The sequence below is a fragment of the Leptodactylus fuscus genome, chromosome 1 (genome assembly GCF_031893055.1).
Source record: "Leptodactylus fuscus isolate aLepFus1 chromosome 1, aLepFus1.hap2, whole genome shotgun sequence".
Classification (NCBI taxonomy): domain Eukaryota; kingdom Metazoa; phylum Chordata; class Amphibia; order Anura; family Leptodactylidae; genus Leptodactylus; species Leptodactylus fuscus.
This window is the reverse complement of record NC_134265.1, coordinates 88,345,080-88,367,837: the sequence shown is the minus strand read 5'-3', so window position 1 is coordinate 88,367,837 and position 22,758 is coordinate 88,345,080. Positions and strand designations below refer to the sequence as shown.

At 41.1% G+C, this 22,758-nt stretch overlaps 1 protein-coding gene across 2 annotated transcripts in view; it reads right to left on the bottom strand.

The window, feature by feature from the left end:
- KSR2 (kinase suppressor of ras 2) overlaps nucleotides 1-22,758 on the bottom strand; it is a 360,999-nt gene that overhangs the window by 252,657 nt on the left and 85,584 nt on the right. For both annotated transcript variants that reach the window (XM_075273321.1, XM_075273328.1), the window contains exon 3: nucleotides 15,373-15,523. In XM_075273321.1, coding sequence (XP_075129422.1) covers nucleotides 15,373-15,523 — 151 coding nt within the window. The remainder of the gene's footprint in view (nucleotides 1-15,372; nucleotides 15,524-22,758) is intronic.

The following is a 22,758-nucleotide window of genomic DNA, read 5'->3' as shown; positions in this document are numbered from 1 at the left end:
ACAAAGGCCTCTGAGAAGGTCAGCATGATGTTAAAGGGAGCGCCCTCTATAGGTGTGTTTGACTGAAACTCTGTCTTCCTAATTACATCATGGAAGTTAGACTTGCACATTCTCAGTCAGTGCCCTCTATTGGTGTGCACACTTGAGGCACTGACATCCTAATTACATCATGGAAGTCATATTTGCATATTCTTCCCATGTTCCTTTGCAGCGGAACGCTCATAGCTTAATAAGACTCCACATACCTACAGTGCCGCACCTCCCATGAGGCGACCTGAAGAGAGCGCTTCAGGCGGCGCTATGCCAGGGCCCCAGGGAGGGCGGCATTTTTTCTTACCTAAGCCAGTACAGGACAAGCTGTCCTGGACTGGCTTAGCACGGAGCGGTGGATTGTTGAGGCCACTGGAACAGCGCTGCTCCGGCAGCCTCCCCTCACGCTCAGGCAGAGAGCAGGTCTTCTCCGTGCCTGCTCTCTGCCGGCGAACAGCGCTAAGCCCCGCCCCCTATGGAGTGACGATATCCCCTTAACAAATGTTTGGTTAGTGATATGAATAGGTGTAGATACTAATATGCATCAGGAAATAGTAGACTTTTTTCGTTCCGTCTCAGAGCTGTAGATATGTCACAGGGAAATGATGAAACTAGGGATTTGATCAAATCCCGAAAGATGTTAAAATAACAACTCTGTGGGGTCATTTCCCTAAAGAAAGTGACTTTATGAAAACCCTGAACTGTTTTAGTGAAATGATGAAATAATATTGTTTAGGTATGAAAGTATTTAGTAAAGCAGCATTATTAAATGTAGTGTAGGTAACACAACAATAGTCATTGAAACACAAATTATTTATTCAAAACTAATTAACAAAAGAAATTGGTACTTAAGCTGATATTTTTTAAGTACCTACTTCCATAACATAGGAAATTTTTACCATAACAGTCCTGTGTATGTGTCATTGTAGTTTAAGTAGTGCGGCTAATTGTAATTTGTTCAATGACTGTGAAGCTTCTTTTATCCTTTCGCGAGTCCACAAAGATGTTTTCTTTATCATGCCGCTTGTCCTGATAGCTTCATAAAACTGTTCTTCAGATACAAATTCGATCAGAGTTTGATTATTTCTTTTATCTATATCTGAACCCAGTGTTCGTGTGCATGACGACAGAAGAGGGGCACACTGGCCGGCACGGACATCGGAGGGAAGCAGTGAGATAAAGGGGGAGTGGTAACAAGCGAAACATAGAGCTGTTCGAGTCCTCACTTGTGTTATTTCAGGGGAGTTTTTTTCTATATCTGAGCCCAATTTTTCATGTGCGTCACGACAGAAGTGCGTCACGCTAGCCGGCACGGACACCGGTGGGGAATGGTGAGATAAAGCGGGAGTGGTAACAAGCGAAACATAGAGCTATGCGAGTCCTGACTTGTGTTATTTCATCATTTCACTAAAACAGTTCAGGGATTTGATCAGATCACTGACTTTCTTCAGGGAAATGACCCCACAGAGTTGTTATTTTAACATCTTCCGGGATTTGATCAAATCCCTAGTTTCATCATTTCCCTGCGACAGATACATTGATAAGTAGAAAACTACAATATATATTTTTTCTTTGAGCCTTTCTGCTCATTATAGATTTATTCTCATGGTACACCTACAGTAAGTCTATATGGAGAATAACAGCTGAACATGAACCATATGAAATGTCTGTAGTAATCCCTGATCTGCCTTCATTGATAGGGGTGACTGCCTATGCCAGGGAGCATGCTGCTTTAATCTTTCTGATCTGTGCGAGCAGGAGGTCTCATCTAGAACATGCTATACGGAAATAAGGATGAAAGAAGGAACATCCCCTTGGCGTTCCTTTTGCGGAATCCAAGTTTAATTTAGTGCTCATAATGTAACATAGTGGAATTGGTTTTAGTAATTGGCCTTGGAGACTTGAGGATTTGTTGTGGGAATATGATACTAAGATTCCGTGTTTAATTATGTCACAAAACACATATAACTGTATGCATACATTTAAAAATCTCTATATCTATAAAATCTCCTTCCATCTAAGACAACGCAGAATTAATTGCCTCCTTTGACCCTGCTACTTTAGATTAACATATATAGTTAAAAGGGAGTCTATCATTGCCTAGATTGTTTTTTTAATGATCAGCTAGTCACGTACAGGGCATGTGCGAGATTATAATCGCTGTGTACATGACTAGATGGTCTGGAAACAGTGAACAGGTGTAGGAGGGATCATTTTTCAAGAAGGGGGCGGTGAGAAATGGAGGCGGTTGATGATGCAGGGGTGCTCGGGGCACAGGGATAACACTTCCGGTGCTGCCTGAGGATTAATTTGTATATAAAGAAAACCAGGTTAATTCAAAAACGGCTGCGAGGATTAAGAAAAGACAGGTATGCCTAGAACAGCCTTTCTAAAGGCTACGTAAAAATATGCTTATTTAAAAAAATAATCTAGGCAATAATATATTTTGTCAGACAAGGTGTGACTTTTGAAGCAAAAGGAAAGGTCACAGGGGTGCACACCAGTCCTTTAAGTTTCAGTACAGAAAGTACAGCTCAGCAGACTCAGCAGCAGAAGGAAGTGCCACGTCTGTGCAAATGTAACCTGGTGACTGTGTCTGCTGGGAAAGGAAAGCACAGAACGTCAGTGTACCAGTATGTCGTTTGTGCACAGATCACAACTGAGTAATTGGATCAGAGTACAAATGGAACGTCACAAGCTGAACCAGGCTCCTGCCTCTGATACAGATCTGTAAAAGGTTATATTATTTGAAGACTATTGGTATATATATATATATATATATATATATATATATATATTTTTTTTTTTATTTATTTATTTTTTATTTATTTATTTTTTTAATTCACTCAACCCTCTTACAATGAAATCTGTGTTTTTAAATAACACAAAAAGCAGTGGTTGAAGTGTGTTAAGACCTGAAAATATTATTAAATAAGCAAGATCATACATACAGGGTTAAAAAGTAGACATGAAATACAAGAACATACAACAGTAGCTCCATGAAAAGCCCAAACTATACTTCTATACAGTCTATAATATCACCACTTCACTGCAAAAATACTACCATCACACACTACCAAATCATAGTGTCACAAATTGGTCATAAAACATACCTCCCAACTTTCAAATGCCACACAGTGTAACACCCCTAAAGTCACCCTAACATGGTATGACCGCTCCAGTTGACCTCACAGCATAATGTCCCCCTCCCTCTGTCCTGACAGTTTAATGTTGGCCTCACAGTTTAACATCCCCCTCCAGCTACCCCCAACGTTTCATGTCCCCCTCCAGTTGCCTCCACAGTTTAATATGAACCTTCCCCTTCTGTTGCATTCACCATTTCAAAATTGAGTAGGCATAGAGGTCAGTAGTGCCATTCTGACGCTTTTCTTAAGACTTGTATCATTCTCAGATGTTATGTAACATTTCTCCTGGCTTACTGTTCTGTTGCTCCTTTTTTTCCCTTTTCCCCTACGTTCCTACTGACCACCATTCACAGTCATTCCATGTTATTTATGACCACTCCACATGATATCTGAACTCACCATGATCATCATTATGATGAAAAAATGTAATACAAATCTGTGGAATGGAGAATAAGTAGAAAGTTCTGCTCTTTTCTTTACTTCTCCTTAACCGTGTTCTGCTAATAAAATCTCATTCACTAAAGACAGCGACATTGGCTATCGCCAGCACGGCTATCATCAAAAGTTAAGAAATCATTTTATGGCTGAATTCAGCATCTGCAAAAGTTGAAAAAACCTTACATTTAATGAACCTTTAATCTCTAGGTCTCCAGGGTTATTAAAGCACCTGAACAAGAACCCAAGAAGTGAGAAGAGAGCAGATCCTTCAGCAAACAACAATAATTTGCATATGCACTAGATCATGTTTAATGACATGCAAAGTGCATAAGAGGGAGGATGCAGCAAGCAAGCGGCAGAAGATTCATTCAGCACAATCTCCTCCCTCCTCCTGCCTGCTCCCTGCTCTCAGATGAATTAAATCCATAAATAAAACACATTTTCCTTTTTTTTTTAATGAAAAACTTCAGGTGAAAATTACTTTCCCCAAACTGTTCAACTGATAATTGTAAAGGGTTTTCCTTCCTTTACACAATCTTCTGTGAGTTAGGCATTGCATACAAATACAATATAATAAAGTTGGAGTCCAAGGCAACATAAGTAAGTGAACCAAGCAAGCCAACCACAATTGATGATATGTAGAGATGAGCGAACGGCGTTCGATTGAATTGATATTCGATCGAATATCAGGCCGTTCGAGCTATTTGATTACAATCGAATACCACGAGGCAAACGCACTAAAAATTTGTATCCCCTCCCACCTTCCCTGGCGCTTATTTTGCACCAATAACTGTGCAGGGGAGGTGGGAGAAGAACTACGGAGGCACCGAAGAAAAAACGGAAAAAGTAATTGGCTGGCTAAATCAGGTGAACTCCACTTTATACGAATGGTCGATTTCAGATTCGGGTCATATGAGACTGTGAACTATGTGACTGTGAGACAGGGAGACGCTGGGTTCACACCAGTGCCTGAACTCCGTTTTCAGGTTTCTGTCTTCTGCATGAAGAAGACGAAAACCTGTCATGCCGAGTCCGGCCGTGAGCGCCAGTAAGAGTTTTATGCACTCCGCAGCAAAACAGTTTTTTTTTAAACCAGACACAGAGTACTGCATGTCCAACTCTGTGTCCGGTTTAAAAAAAACGGTTTCGCTGCAGAGCGTATAAAACGCTCACCGGCGCACACGGCTGGAGACTTTTCAAGCCCATTCAAATGAATGGGCTTGAAACATGCCAGCAGGTTTCCGTCTCCTGCCCCTGTTTTGTGCAGGAAACGGAAACCTGCAGAACGGAGTACGGGCGCAGATGTGAACGAGCCCTAAGGGTGCTTTCACATCACGTTAAGTAGGTCCGCCTGACTGACACGTTTTTACAGCTGTTTACCTTATAAAAACGTGTCAGTCAGCAGACCCATTGACTCCAATGGAAAGAAAAAACAAAAAACACTCCGTTGTGGCTTGAAAATGTCCCTCTCCATTATTTCTAACGGACAGAAAAGCGTATACCACTACGCTTTTCTGTCCTTTACCCACAATAGATCCATGATGGATCGTTGTCCTTTTCCTTCACCTCTGTACGTGAACGGCTGCCAGACATCTGCAGCCGCTTTGCATCCTGTTATACAAGTCCGTTTATGAGCCTGCCCCGCCCTCATTAACTACAACTCCGCCCCTTGTCATCGGCAGAAGGAGAGGAACTTTCCCATCACTAAAGATTTTGTCATTGTGATCCCCTTAGGGAGCAATGTCTGCCCCTCCCTTACCTTGTCCCAGCAGGTACATGAAGTGTACACAGCACCTTGAAAGTTTTCTTGAAAGTTTGAGTAAACTGAATTAACTATTTAAAGGGTTATTCTCATCTTAGCCAAACATGGCTGATATGGGAATGCAATGGTCTTTCTCCAATCCCCTAGAACAGATGAATGTGGCTGTTTTACACATTTTCTGTATCTCATCCAGAGGTAAATGGAAGTTATAGAGACAGCTGTTTCCACAACTTCTAGAAACCGTATGGTGTGCTGAGCAGCAATGATGGCTGTTTCCACAAGTCCCACCTTAGGGGTCAGGAGCGGGGGCAGTTATTCCCATCTCAACAGCCATTTGTCAAGAGAAGAAACCTTTAACATTACTATTATTTGATTATAGTGCAGTTTGCTACTCAAAAAATGTCCGGAGTTTCACTTGAAATTTCCTTAGGACAAGTTCTGATTTTACTTATGTTATGTTGATCGCATTAATCATTTAGACTTTATTGCATAGAAATGTAAGAAAATATTCTTACTTAATTCTTCCAATGCTTACATGAACTTGAGATCTCTTCAGTCTGGTTCCAAATGATTACCCAGTCCCAGTGATGTTATATACACAGTGCCGGAGGCGTCTGCTTATTGAATCATAAGAGGATATTAGCAAGGTAGAAGCATTAACTTGTTCTTTTCTGCATTATATTGTTTCTTCTGCTTTTTAAGAAGAAATACCCACCTTTGGTCATTATGTTACACCAAATAGCACTATGAAAGCACAAGATCGAAAAGGTATATATGACAAACAGGGCAAACAAAAAATACTACAGGTATCTTTCCCATTATTATTATTTTTTATTATTATTATTATTATTATTATTATTATTATTATTATTATTATTATTATTATGTTGCATGTAATGTATATTAAAGAAAAAGCAACATGAATAGAGTAGAGTCAGTCATGTGATCAAGAGTCGGAAAATCAGCAGAAGAAGCAGAGGAATGACACTTTTAGCCCCTGCTAACTCTGCAAACCTAAGAATGGGGGTGACAGGGGAACTGACTATATACTAGTAAGTAGGTTTATCCATGGCAGTCCATGCACTGATAAGCTTTTTATTTTACCACATAACCCAACTAACCAAGGCTCAATGGGATCTAGAGAGGTCTTCAATAGGATACAGCAGGGGTAACAGCTATCACTTTTACAGAAAGAAAAGCAAATTGACCTTTGCCTGCTCCAATGTGTTCAGCCCAGGCATGGCAAAGCAATTAGCTTCAAGCAGATAATAACATGAGTTGTGCAACCCCTTGCCCGCTTTATTAAAGGGATTGTCTCACTAATGATATTTATCTACAGCCATGGATGTGCACTATAGTCACACTTACATGCGACACATAGGCAAACCTGCAGTCCTTCTTGACGGCTCAGGATTCCAGTGGTTGAACCATCAGAGATCAAACATTTATCCCTATCCAGTGGGTAGGGAATAAGCCTAAAGGGTGAAAATCGTGTTCCAACATTAGAAACATAATCCTAGAATTCTCTGCAGAATAATAGTTGAGTATCACTTTATTATAACATGAAAAAAGATCACTTGAGTTACTATATTAATATAAAATATTATTGCCATAGACAGTAACTGACAGATAGCCACTTTATATAATAAGATCAGATGTTCTTCAGAAGTATAATATAGATTGTTTAACTTAACAATGCAAACATAGCAAAAGCGTATGTTCTGGAGTCAGGCACATTCTCTCAGTGGCACTGGCATCAGCTGTGTGTCACTGGAGCCCTCTTCAGGAAGGCAGTAGACATTACAAGTAGAAGAAGAAACCATACACATACACTTCAAAAGTCCTGAATCTTAAAAGAATACATCAAGCAACTTGCAGGAGCTGCTGTCATGTGAACAAGTGGTTAGTAGAGATGAGCGAACACTAAAATGTTCGAGGTTCGAAATTCGATTCGAACAGCCGCTCACTGTTCGAGTGTTCGAATGGGTTTCGAACCCCATTATAGTCTATGGGGAACATAAACTCGTTAAGGGGGAAACCCAAATTCGTGTCTGGAGGGTCACCAAGTCCACTATGACACCCCAGGAAATGATACCAACACCCTGGAATGACACTGGGACAGCAGGGGAAGCATGTCTGGGGGCATAAAAGTCACTTTATTTCATGGAAATCCCTGTCAGTTTGCGATTTTCGCAAGCTAACTTTTCCCCATAGAAATGCATTGGCCAGTGCTGATTGGCCAGAGTACGGAACTCGACCAATCAGCGCTGGCTCTGCTGGAGGAGGCGGAGTCTAAGATCGCTCCACACCAGTCTCCATTCAGGTCCGACCTTAGACTCCGCCTCCTCCAGCAGAGCCAGCGCTGATTGGCCGAATTCCGTACTCTGGCCAATCAGCGCTGGCCAATGCATTCTATTAGCCCGATGAAGTAGAGCTGAATGTGTGTGCTAAGCACACACATTCAGCACTGCTTCATCACGCCAATACAATGCATTAGCCAGTGCTGATTGGCCAGAGTACGGAATTCGGCCAATCAGCGCTGGCTCTGCTGGAGGAGGCGGAGTCTAAGGTCGGACCTGAATGGAGACTGGTGTGGAGCGATCTTAGACTCCGCCTCCTCCAGCAGAGCCAGCGCTGATTGGCCGAATTCCGTACTCTGGCCAATCAGCGCTGGCCAATGCATTCTATTAGCCCGATGAAGTAGAGCTGAATGTGTGTGCTAAGCACACACATTCAGCACTGCTTCATCACGCCAATACAATGCATTAGCCAGTGCTGATTGGCCAGAGTACGGAATTCGGCCAATCAGCGCTGGCTCTGCTGGAGGAGGCGGAGTCTAAGGTCGGACCTGAATGGAGACTGGTGTGGAGCGATCTTAGACTCCGCCTCCTCCAGCAGAGCCAGCGCTGATTGGCCAGAGTACGGAATTCGGCCAATCAGCGCTGGCCAATGCATTCTATTAGCCCGATGAAGTAGAGCTGAATGTGTGTGCTAAGCACACACATTCAGCACTGCTTCATCACGCCAATACAATGCATTAGCCAGTGCTGATTGGCCAGAGTACGGAATTCGGCCAATCAGCGCTGGCCAATGCATTCTATTAGCCCGATGAAGTAGAGCTGAATGTGTGTGCTAAGCACACACATTCAGCACTGCTTCATCACGCCAATACAATGCATTAGCCAGTGCTGATTGGCCAGAGTACGGAATTCGGCCAATCAGCGCTGGCTCTGCTGGAGGAGGCGGAGTCTAAGGTCGGACCTGAATGGAGACTGGTGTGGAGCGATCTTAGACTCCGCCTCCTCCAGCAGAGCCAGCGCTGATTGGCCGAATTCCGTACTCTGGTCAATCAGCACTGGCTAATGCATTGTATTGGCGTGATGAAGCAGTGCTGAATGTGTGTGCTTAGCACACACATTCAGCTCTACTTCATCGGGCTAATAGAATGCATTGGCCAGCGCTGATTGGCCGAATTCCGTACTCTGGCCAATCAGCACTGGCTAATGCATTGTATTGGCGTGATGAAGCAGTGCTGAATGTGTGTGCTTAGCACACACATTCAGCTCTACTTCATCGGGCTAATAGAATGCATTGGCCAATCAGCGCTGGCCAATGCATTCTATTAGCGTGAACTGAGTTTGCACAGGGGTTCTAGTGCACCCTCGGCTCTGCTACATCAGATTGCTACATCTGATGTAGCAGTGCCGAGTGTGCATCAGATGTGTAGTTGAGCAAAACTGACTCAGCACTGCTAAGTCTCTGCATTCGCATAGGAATGCATTGGCCAGCCTTCGGCCAATCAGCGCTGGCTCTGCCGGAGGAGGCGGAGTCTAAGGTCGGACCTGAATGGAGACTGGTGTGGAGCGATCTTAGACTCCGCCTCCTCCAGCAGAGCCAGCGCTGATTGGTCGAGTTCCGTACTCTGGCCAATCAGCGCTGGCCAATGCATTCTATTAGCCCGATGAAGTAGAGCTGAATGTGTGTGCTTAGCACACACATTCAGCTCTACTTCATCAGGCTAATAGAATACATTGGCCAATCAGCGCTGGCCAATGCATTCTATTAGCTTGATGAAGCAGAGTGTGCACAAGGGTTCAAGCGCACCCTCGGCTCTGATGTAGCAGAGCTGAGGGTGCACAAGGGTTCAAGTGCACCCTCGGCTCTCCTACATCAGAGCCGAGGGTGCGCTTGAACCCTTGTGCAGCCTCGGCTCTGCTACATCAGAGCCGAGGGTGCGCATGAACCCTTGTGCACACTCTGCTTCATCAAGCTAATAGAATGCATTGGCCAGCACTGATTGGCCAGAGTACGGAATTCGGCCAATCAGCGCTGGCCAATGCATCCCTATGGGAAAAAGTTTATCTCACAAAAATCACAATTACACACCCGATAGAGCCCCAAAAAGTTATTTTTAATAACATTCCCCCCTAAATAAAGGTTATCCCTAGCTATCCCTGCCTGTACAGCTATCCCTGTCTCATAGTCACAAAGTTCACATTCTCATATGACCCGGATTTGAAATCCACTATTCGTCTAAAATGGAGGTCACCTGATTTCGGCAGCCAATGACTTTTTCCAATTTTTTTCAATGCCCCCGGTGTCGTAGTTCCTGTCCCACCTCCCCTGCGCTGTTATTGGTGCAAAAAAGGCGCCAGGGAAGGTGGGAGGGGAATCGAATTTTGGCGCACTTTACCACGCGGTGTTCGATTCGATTCGAACATGGCGAACACCCTGATATCCGATCGAACATGTGTTCGATAGAACACTGTTCGCTCATCTCTAGTGGTTAGTGAATTTGTTCTGTTTTCCATCACAAGAAAACATCTAAAACATTTAATCTCTCTATTTAGATATTTTTGTCTATCTGGTCCCAGAAATAAAGACTGAGTCTTTGGTTGTTGATACTTTTTAATAGTTAACTAAATAAGACGACAAATAGCTAGCTTTCCAGACTTATACTTGAGTATAAGCCGAATTTTTCAGCACAGTTTTTGTGCTGAAAAAGCCCCCCTGGGCTTATAATCGAGTCAAGCAGAAGAAAAAAATATATATATTTTTATTTTTTTTTGGGAGGGGGTGTCTATGACCAGCCCCAATAGTAATGTACAGAATCTTCCATAAAATAGTGAAAAAAAAAGAAGCTTTTAAAAAAAAATATAATAAAAAAACTAAAGTAAATAAGTAAAGCAAAGTTCTAAATCACTCAATCCTTAATACTCTATATTCTATACTCTATATTCTATATTCAGCCCTGGCTGAATTCAAAGTGGGGGAAAAAAACAGTCCTCAAGCTCAGGGAAGGGGCAGACAGACAACCTAAACACCCCCTCCCCTTTCCCATCACCCAGCAACTACTGCATCCAAAAACTACGACCATTTTCATTTTTTAAATTTTCCAGCAGCTGCTCCATTTCCCCCCCCTAGGCTTATACTGGAGTCAATAAATTTTCCCAGTTTTTTGTGGTAAAATTAGGAGCCTCAGCTTATATTCGGGTCAGCTTATACTCGCGTATATACGGTAGGTCTTTAGGCATGAGGAAACACAAGACACATGAGGAAGACACATATTTATACAAAAAAGAACACAGAAATAGTATAGCAAACCAGACAAGTGATGTAAAGCAGAAATAGCAATATATGGAGAGGAGGAAACAGTTGTAGCAATAAATATTGGAGCACTTCAGAGATAAGAGGTGTAAAATGTCTCTGATTGAAATCTAGTCCATGGTTGTGGCGCCCCCACCTGGTCTGAGGACACATTCTCTAAGTGATGTAGCATGATCCTAATGAGCCACATTTACTGCTGTTCTCGGTGTGTCAAATGCTATCATGGGTTTATATTTCCATAATCTCTTGTCTTGCTGAGATTTAAAGTTGGCTTTTCATCCCAAAATTGTCATACCTGTCATATTGTGTGCAGGGGAACTATGCACGTCTCTTTTATGGTATGACTATGAGCGTTCATTCTTTTTCTCTGCTTCTGCCCTGTTTCACAAACATAAAGACCACCAGTAGGACCTATGGCCCATATAATTAAGGGAGCCACTTTTGGTCTGGTGCAGAGGAAGGTATTTGTAATTACCACCATCCTGGACACAAATATGAGCTATAATCATCAAACATCAATGCCCAGGCAAGGGAGCCATACAGTCTTTAAAAACAATAAGGAAATACCCGGTAGACAAACGGTAGAAGAGTAGTCATGATAAACATATTGGACAACATGAAGGAAGCATGCCGGCAACTGACAGATACCAGCTACCACTCAAAATTGGAGACTGACCACAAAAAGTCCAAGAATTGGGACATTTTATACACTTCCCAAAGTATACAAAACTGGCAATCCAGGGAGATCAATCAACTCATTTATGGACACCCTATATTACTGTATTAGCTATGAAGCTGTAACACACTGAATTTCCCCATGGTGGGACTATTAAAGGATTATCCTATTTTATCTCATTTTATCTTGCCAAGCATGTTTCTAGATGGTTGGAAGTTGTTCTTAAAGGGAATCTGTTACCAGAATCTTGTATATCAACCAATAGATCAGTTAGAATCACCTGAATCCAAGAGGGTACTTATATTAGCAACTATGAATGTGGAATCTTTGTATTACAAAATGCCACGCAAAGAGGGATTAAAAGTCTGCCAGGAAAAGAAAGGAATTATCGCTGAATCTAGGGTGAAGCTTATAAAATTCATCCTCACCCATAATACCCTTTCCCTTAGTGACAGCATATATTTTCAGCAGAATGCTACAGCGATTGTGAGTAAAATGGAACCACAATATGCAAATCTTTTCAAGGCCAAGCTCCAAAGTGACATCCTGTTTATCTGGCTTCTGACTGCTATGGTTACACAGACAATATTTAAAGGGGCTTTCCAGGCAACAAAAACTTTTTTTTTTTTTTTAAAAAAAAAAAAAGGTTGTTAGTGATATTAATGGATTAAAAGTACACCCATATACTTTTAGCAGTGTTTTGAGTGATTTCTAGGTATCTTCTGCATTTACTTACACAGAGTTAGCTTCTTACTATGTAACTTCCTGTGTACCTTCCATACTACCTCCCTGTCACTTCTTCCTCTCCTCTCTCACTGAGTTACACCCCCCTCCCTGTCTCCCTAGCTAAGCTACGCTAAACTATCCTGCCCACTGCTAGCCCTTCTATCTAGCCCTTCTATAAGTATTGATGGGGTATGAGGTGGGGGGAGTACTGGTGACAATCCATTTCGGAAGCGTTGAAATGGAACGTCACCAGATTATCGGAACGTGTCCCTGGTTCATTCATACGACCACCCCAGGGATATAGGCAATTATACTTTTTTTTAATACAAGTATATTAGAACTTAGGTGGGTGGAGGGGGTTTAGTTTAGGGGAAGATTTGTAGTTTATCACGGGCAACCCCTTTAAATCATCTAGACTGAGTCTAAACCAGTGGTTCTTAACCGGGGTTCGATCGACCCCTAGGCCCTATGCACAATTCATTTTATGTACCAGTAAAAAAACATATACCTATGTTTTGAATTTGGAAATAAATCATATTCGATTTATCACTAAAGAAGGGTTCGGTGAATGTGCATATGAAACTGGTGGGTTCGGTATCTCAAACAAGGTTAAGAATCACTGATCTAAACCATTGCTAAAAACCTTCCATGAGCATTTCAGTTCCATACTACCATCAACTAACTACAAAACTACTCACAGAAATAACTTTCTAGATATAACTGGATCATTAGAATGCAAAACTACCACATAAGAGACATCACTGTGCCAGAAGACATTTGCTCACACAACACACAGATTTCCGCTTTCATACTAAAAACATAAAATATACAAAAAATGTAAACCATGGTCATACATAGTGACAATCTACAAGATAAAAATTAGAGATTAGCGAATAATGAAATATTCGATATTCGTTTTGAATAGCCCCTCAGTATTCGACTATTTGAACGAATATCAAACCTCATTATAGTCTATGAGGAAAAAAGCTTTGTTTCAGGGGAAACCACTCTTCGACCCAGGAGAGTCACCAAGTCCACTATAACACCTCAGCAAATGAAGACAACACCTCTGGAATGCAACTGGGACAACAGGGGAAGCATGCCTGGGGGCATCTAACATGCCTAAGTCCCTGTATTACGCCACTAATAATGTGGGAGCTAACTTTTTCCCATAGGAATGCATTGACCAGCGTTGATTGGCTGAATGCCATACAGAGTACAGCATTCGGTCAATCAACGCCGGTTCTGCCGGAGGCTCGTCTGTGAGGAGACGGAGTCTAAGATCGGTCCACAGCAGTGTGCGCTCAACTCTGCTATACCTGAGATGCAGCAGAGCTGGCAGTGCGCTGAACTCTGCTACACCTGAGATGCAGCAGAGTTGGCCACAGTCACATAGTTCACAGTCTCATATGAACCGAATCTGAAATCCACCATTCGTATAAAGTGGAGGTCACTTGATTTAGCCAGTCAATTACTTTTTCTGATTTTTTTTCGATGCTTACGTTGTCATAGTTCCTGTCCCACCTCCCCTGCACAGTTATTGATGCAAAAAAAGCGCCAGGGAAGGTGGGAGGGGATACGAATTTTTAGTGCATTTTCCGCATGGTATTCGATTGGAATCGAATATCTCGAGCAGCCTGATTTTCGGTCGAATACCAATTCGATCGAACGCCGTTCACTCATCTCTAATAAAAATCAACTTATATGCACCAAATCTAAAGGAATATGGCTTATTTTGTGGAATATGCCATAACTTTGAGTGGGTACTTCATATCGGATGATATGCCCAGCAAAAAAAAAAAAAGCAGAATGTTGTTACTAGTTCAGGCGCAGCAAAAATAATGAAATCATATTCCCTTCTGCACATATGTGATTTGGGGTGGTTATGAACATTAACAGCCCATACGTTTGGGTACTGGGCAGGGTCATGCAGATTATAAAACATGAATTATGATATATTAGCTTTTTAAGCTATGTTTTTCATTTGTTACCTACAGCTTTCCGTGGTCTTACCCCCACATAAAGATATTAGTTTTTTTGGCATATTCCTGTCTACAATTTAATCAACATCCTGGAATGAATCATGTTTGCGATATAGTCCTATAGTCCCATGTCTTCTTGTCTGAGATGTCTACAGCCAAAGGCAGATTATTGCCACCTATTCTGGATTTGTCCACCTTTCTATCTACACTAGATATCCTATCAGCCCCAGTCTCATGTTCACCTCAAATTACAAGGTCTAGTATCTTAGATGAGGAGCAATTGGCACACCACACAAGTAGATTTCTGGTGACTATTTCTGGCACACAAGATATCAGCATGACATTGGACAGATCAGAAACGACCATCAATACCTTACTGTTATTCCATATGAAGCATTTGTCTATTCTCAGAGAGTGTTCTGATACTTTTCTAAAAGTTTGGGGCAATTGACCTGACTCCCATTGATACTGATCTCTAACCCTTTATATTATTATGATTCTATATAACGCTTTCTTTAGGTATTTTTATCATATGTAATCTGGTTTTTCATCACAACATCCACTTTTTTTTGCAAATTATAAAAAAAAATTGTATAATTTTCATTGTTAGGCTCTGCTTATATATTAACATTTAAAATTGTAGTTCTATTTCTTTACCGATAATTTACAAGTACTAACAAAAGAACAAAACATAAATCTACACTGTTATTTTTGGCAAAGTCATTACGGCAGCTGGTTGCATTCTCCAAAAATCAGTTGCTGATTTCCATGCGATTTACTATCACGTGCAGAAAAAGCATTTTACCAGTCTGTTGGACATTTTATTTGCAATTTACCATATGTATGGAGGAAAACTTTCACACAATGCTTCATTTCAATAGGAACCATTTTTATCTTTCTAAAATTGATATAATCCACACCTGGCATGGTAGTTGCTTTATCCTTGTTTTACTTACACACAGACCCAATTTATTTTTGCAGTGGATTTATTGGAAGTGTCCTCACCTGACTTGTGCACACTTCGGAGACAGGAAAGGGAGGCATTTAACCGGTCACATTCTTCACTGCTGGCACCAAACTTTCCCAATGTTTCACAGACCTGCTCATCATTCATTTCCAACAGTTCCTCCAGAGTCAATTGCCCAGGGTCAACCTCCTACAACAAGAGCATAAAAAAAATCATTGCATTAACATGGACCCGATGGAAAATTCACTTTACCTTTATTGTGCCACCACCAGTAATAACATAGAAGTGGTCTATGGAATAATTAATGTACATCCATCTCTGAATATTATATAGTGTGATTGATAGTAGTTGGAAAACCTTTGGCAACATAGCCTCAGCTATACCTTAAAGAGGTTGTCCAGGCAAAAATAAACAGCCCTTTTAACATTTAAATCAGTTGGGGACAGAGAAAAAATTTTAAAAACTGCATACTCATTGTCCGCAATGCCCCGGCTGTCCTCCCGCGCCTCTCAGTTCTTTTTCTCCGGCGGTGTCTCCCGGAGTTCTGCTGAAGCCGTTTATTGGCCTCAGTGGTTACATGACTGCTGAGGCCATTCAGCAAAGGGCCTGCAATGTCACTACCTATAACATCATGGGTCCTTGGGCCAATCAGCGGATTCAGCACAACTCTGGAAGAGACCCGGGAAAAGCCGACAGAGCAAAAGATCCAGAACGCGTGGAGGACATCGGAGCAATGGGGACAAGTGAGTGTGAATATTTTTAAAAAATAATAATAATAATTTTCACTGCCCACAGCTGATTTAAACGTTAAAAGGGTTGTCCATTTTTGTCTGGACAACCCCTTTAACCCTAACATTCTAGTCTGAAAAATATACAGAGTTAATATTAGTGACATGCCATAAACAAAGTTGTTATTATTATTATTATTATTATTATTATTATTATTAATAATTATTATTATTTAAAGAGCACCATGAATTCCATGGTGTTGTACATTATATTAGTTCCATGCTGCTGTACATTATATTAATTCCATGGTGCTATACATTATTACATTAATTCCATGCTGCTGTACATTATTATATTAAAGGGATTCTACCAATAAAAACCTTTTTTTTTTCTCGTTGACACAACAGAATAGCATTAAGAAAGGCTATTCTTCTCCTACTTTTAGATGTCTTCTCCGCCCCGCCGTTCGGTTAAAATCCCGTTTTTTGCTGGTATGCAAATGAGTTATCTCGCAGCACTTGGGGTAGGCCCCAGCGCTCAAACAGCACTGGGGGTGTCCCCAGTGCTGCGAGAGAACTCTCCAGCGCCGCCACCATCTTCTTCAGGAATGGGGTCATCACGCGTCTTCTTCCGGGGGTTGGCTTCAAACTTCTAGGACAAAGCCAATTGCGCATGCTCGCCAGCCACAAGAAAATGGCCGCTTACAATACTGTGTATGCGGCCATTTTCTTGTGGCTGACAGGCATGCGCAGTCGGCTTTGCCCTAGGCATGAAGCCACGTGAAGAAGATGTTCCTGAAGAAGATGGAGGCGGCACTGGAGAGTTCTATCACAGCATTGGGGAGAGAACTCATTTGCATAGCAGCGAAAAACTGGATTTTAACCAAACGGCGGGGCGGCGAAGACATCTAAAGGTAGGAGAAGAATAGCCTTTTTTAAGGCTTATTCCATCGTGTCAATGAGAAAAAAAGGTTTTTAATCCCTTTAGTGCCATGATGCTGTACATCATATTAATTCAATGGTGCTGTACATTATATTATTTCCATGATGCTGTACATTATATTATTTCCATGGTGTTGTACATTATATTAATTCCATGGTGTTTTACATTATATTAATTCCATTGTGCTGTACATTTGAGGGTTTACATACAGTACACAAAGTATACAAAACAAATATAATACTAACAGTGACCAACTGACTCAGTGGGATAGAGGGCCCTGCCTGCGAGGGCTTACAATCTATGAGGGAAGAGGAATTGAGACAGAAGTTGACGGTAGAGGACTGTTGGCTCCTATCAATTTGCCAGAACTGTTCTTTGCCTACAAAGCAAAATAAGGACCAACACAACAACATTTATGGTAATGCTTTTGCCATGCATGCTAACATGTAAATTAACTTTAATATAATGGTCCCCTAAAAATAGTAGCAAAACGCTTGTCTTTTTGAACATTTGACCAAGGGGCTCTCCCCGAAACATACGTCGTGTTTAGACCTAAATAAATAATTGGATTTATACAATCTATCTCTGAGAGCGCAGTCCATGGCGACTTCCATTGGATTTCTCCTCAGTCCGAATACTGATACTCTTATATATGAGACTTAGTAACTTTTTTTGGTATTGTAAGGGAATTGTTAAGACAGCAATTCCCAGAACTGTTAAACCCTAGGAGGGGCACAAGAGACAGTGAGCCCTAAGCTGAAGCCCCCCGCTTTCCCTTCCTATTGCCAGGCCCTATCCTAGGTAATAGGCGACAACCACGAGGACAATCCCTCCCTGAATATGTGAAACAGAAAACGCAGACAAGACGAACAACAACAAAGGGAGGTCAGCTAGCCAGGGTTCGGTAACAGGAGAGCGATGCAGTGCCAAATCGGAGTCAAGAGAATAGTCAATGAGAAAAGCCAAAGGTCAGGTATAATAGTATAAGCAAACAGGGACAGTAAGAGCAGGTATGCGCACGGCAATAACAAGCACTGGTGTGAATGGGAACCAAGGCTAAATAGTGAGGAAGAACCCGCCCATGGAGTTCACAGAAAGGCAGCTGTCAATCACAGGGCAAGGCCAGATTAACCACTTAATGGACAGAGGCAACCTTGGCAGAAGACGGGTGTGGTGCAAATCCAATTAAAGACTAGAGCCGTGTTCACACAGTGCAACTAAAAACTTTAAGCAGATTCTCAAACTGCACACGCCTCCTGCGCCGCAGCATGCGAGCAGAGGGTGGCGCAGTGACCCGAACAGGCAGAGATGTTACAGGTATATTCAAGATGTATTACAGAGTTTATTATCTTTACATACACAACTGATTTATAGTATGCACGTAAAAATACTGTATGAAATAGCTAGTAACAGAATGCATTTTCCCATAGAAACAATGGAGAAGATTTATCATAAATTTAATTTTACAGATACTCGGCTCCCCTTTGCTTGGGCTAACTGGTTCTGTTGGCTCTGTATGTGAAGAGCACTTGTTCTGATGATTTGCATTGTGGGAAATAAGAGCTATTTTTAAATTAACATAATAAAAATTAAAACACATAAATATAAGAGTTTTTTAATACACAGAGCTGGAAAAAAGAAAACCTCCACGTGCCTGGAGCTAGAGAGGAAATACAGTAACAGTATGTCCCATAGGGCTCATAGCATGATAGCATGCTAGTGAATAATTAACAAATGCATAATTAACTGCTCCAGAGGGACATGTAAACACTGCGTCTGTGTGTTAAGTACCAGGTTCCTGGCAATGAATCTTTTTCAATAACATAGTGTAGATAAATGATCCTGGGAGATTAAGGCACTCCTGAAGCCAGGAAACAAAAGTTCTCATGCACAGAACACATCTCACGGTTTAGTTAGGAGTTTGCTTATTTCACACAGTGTTTTACTATTCTTAGAATTTTTACATTTGTTTTTTACTACTCATGATAAGGCCCTTACAAAAACAAAACAGTGTATTTGTGTGTGTGTGTGTGTGTGTGTGTGAGTATGTATGTGTGTATGTGTGTGTGTGCGCATGCATATGATTATCAAACCCTCCACTCCAGAATTAACAAGTGCAAAGTAAAGTTTTGAAACTTTTTGAAGCTTACTAGCTCTACAATTTTGTTAAAATTTGGTTTATTTTACACTCTTCGGTAGGTCCGCCTAGCCTTTGTAGTTGTCTGTATAATAGATTTATCACATACAATCCTTCAAAAAGTTGAAAAATGTCACAATCTCCAGTTCCTCTTAAATCCAGGTTGTTATATATACAGTAGTATTGTATGTCATATTTTCAAAGATAGGAGCTCAACTGCTAAACGCACCCACAACAATTAAAACTGATGGAAATTCTTAAGGAGAGGCGATCCTTTTTTTAAAGCTGGAGAACTCTTTAACCCCCTGACAGTTTTAAACATATCCTTTTTGGGTTTGATCAAAGTACATTACGGTATAACCCGAGGAAATCTTCATTGAAGGTGCATAAGTGGCAGTCACTTCAATGGCTTAAACTCTTGGGGTTAGAGTCATGATCATGGTCTTGTTTTAAAACCACAAATCTAGTCTTTAAAATAACACTGTGACAGTATCCCCAGTAGTTCCCGAGATATCACTGGTTGAAGTGAAGCTTCATATACTCACAGCTTTCACTTCAACCAATTAAGGGAACAGGTGTAGCTGCAGGAAGAGAAGGATATCTTATTCTCCAGTTCTGGTCACTTCAGATGACATCAGGAGAAGAGAAATCATGTTCATGATATCAGCCCCACTCCCATAAATAATCAGACTTGTTGTTTCTCATCTACTTTGCTGCATATTCACTCCCTTAACTTCTACCCAGCTCCCCCTGTTACAGCTGCCAATCAAAGAATGATGGGTTGAGCTGGACAGCAGTTAATGAAAGGCAATCTACAATGCAGAATGAACCCGGTTAAGATAAATTCCCCAAAAGCCCTTTTCACCTAGTTGCATAGAATAAAATAGCGATTTTCTCAATCATGGAGCTGCAATCCCAAATAACAAAGTCAAGTTTGTAAGAAGCACTAGAAAGTATTGTTATTACTTTGATTATGATTTACTGCTGACATATTCCCTTTAAAGGGAACCTGAGTAGTCATGAAAAGTTGAAATATCTGCAAGGTCTTGCTGGGCAGTCTGTTCTATGACTGTATAGGCCTTCATATGTGGTATCCTCTATTTTTTATGTTGCTAATATCCCCATTATGGCTGCAGCACATTTTATATTTGTCCTGGAGGCTGATGGGACAGTCTGCTAAGTTAGCTGAAGTTAGCCTTCAGCGAGCACCCAGAAGTGTCTGTGATTCTCTCTGAGCACTGCTTTTGTGATCTGTGTACACAGGGGGAGGCTGCTGCTGATAGCCTCCGTGCATTCACCTCCATCTATGTACACACAGCAGACAGTGCTCACTGAACGTAAAAAGCAAAGAGAGGAAGTTTAAAACGTAGGCTCACCTCAAAATCAATCTTCAGGGTGCACGGCTGAATGATCCCGGACTCCAGGGAAAGACGAAAGGTCAAGTAGTAGAAAAAGTATTCCAGTCCGCACTCCTGAGATTGACTTAAAAATAAACCTTTAATTATCCATATAAAAATGGTCCATATAAAAATGGGTAAATCCAATATAAAAGATTGAATGTGACAGTGATAAACACAAAAAGTGCATTTAATAGCCAGCTATGACTAAGGGGTATAGCATACCCAGAAACGCGTCAGCCGGTTCATGGGTTTTTAAATGCACTTTTTGTGTTTATCACTGTCACATTCAATCTTTTATATTGGATTTACCCATTTTTATATGGACCATTTTTATATGGATAATTAAAGGTTTATTTTTAAGTAAATCTCAGGAGTGCGGACTGGAATACTTTTTCTACTAAGTGCTCACTGAAGTTAAGGGGCACGCTAGAGGGTAATTAGCATATCAATAAAAACAGGCTAATTCAAAAACGGCTGGAATGATTTACCAACAAAAGGTATGTGTGGAACAGCCTTTCTAAAGGCTATGCAAATATATGCTTAGTTAAAAATGAGTTTTCCCAATGATAGAATCCTTTTAAATAAAAAAGATGAATCTCCAGTGAGTAAAATATGTCCACTTTATTGCAATTTCACTGACTTGACGGTAACATGTGATTTCTGTTATTGGCTCCTCTTCTGACTGCTAGCTGCTCAATTTAGTCTACACTGGAGATACTCAAACTGATAAGATTACAAATAAGTCTACGGAGAGGGGTGGAAGAGGAGGAGCCCAGTGGTGCAGAAACAAGCATAGACACAGCACAGTAAGGCTAGGTTCACACTTGTGTTGTGTGACTGTTCCAGGGTTCTGTCCCCCATTCCGCTTGAAAAATGCAAGCAGGAAGAACTTTTCTCTCAGCATTTTTTGGGCAGAAACCTGCGGGTAATCACTTTTTAAGCGGATTGCGTTTCCGTTTTTCAGATCCCCAAGTGGACCCAACACAAATGTGATCCTAGCCTAAGTGTTTAGTTTTCACCAGGTTTTAGCAGGACTGAGCCATACAGAGAATATAGTGAACACAGTTCTGGAAAGATAGAAAGCTTATCTAAAGTTTCTTATAGTTGCCTTAACCATATGTTTGCAAAACTTAAAATCAATACAGCTCTATCATTATAGACTATAGGGGAAAGATGAAAGGGGTATCACTTCAGGAACAAAATATTCAAGTTCTGTGAGTAACATGTTACTATGCTGGCACATGATATTACCCTTTATCAGTTACTATAGTACAATGATTGATTATACTGCGGGTACGGACAGATTCATGGTTTTTGTGCAGTATTTGAAGCTAAACTCAGTACCGTCTGTCCTTTGTAGGTGCTCTCCCTTTGTGATCCACACCTGTTTATGGTTTTCAAATCTACATCATCAAAACCTTACTGTCGGCTTAACCCTACCTATTCAAGGATAGAGGGTTCAAAAACTCTTAAAACTTATATACTGGAAGGAATTTATTAAGTCTGGAGTTGCCTCTTAATAATTCTGGAGGATCTCCGGAGGTCCTGTGCACCAGAACTGAAACCTATGCCATTCTATGACCTGCATTTTTCAGGCGTAAGTTAAAGTAAATCCTATGCCAGCTCACTTATTTATTTTATTTTATTTTTTTAAATGGCAAAAAAAGACAAAGTGGCGTATTTTTGGTACAAAACAGGAGTGTACCAAAAAATATGCCAGTTTTACATAAAAAGAAAAAAAAAAAGGCATATTCAGTTGAATTCACTTCCCTGCTGTGTTATAGGGAAACCTATTCAAGGAACATAGGTATAACACAAAGAGCTTTGCTACCCCTAGCAACCAATCCGAACAAAGTTTTCATTTTTCCAAAGCAGTGTTAGAAATTAAATCTGTGCTCTGATTGGATGCTAAAGGTAAAAACATCAGTTTATCTTTTAGATAGCTTTGGTTAATCTGCCCCACAAAAGCTATATGATGTAATGAAAGGGAACTAGTTACATGAAAAATGCTGAGTAATCTGCAGACAGCATGTTATAGAGCAGCACGGCCTCCATTCCATGACTGTGCACAGAGGTTTCTGTCTATCACTGGTAGGACCGCCTCCTTGACTTCTCAACACAGAAAGGAGAAGCAAGTTCAATAGATAAATGACTAGTTATCAAATCAAATCAATCAGGCTTTATTGGCACATCCGAACAGATATTTGGCATTGCCA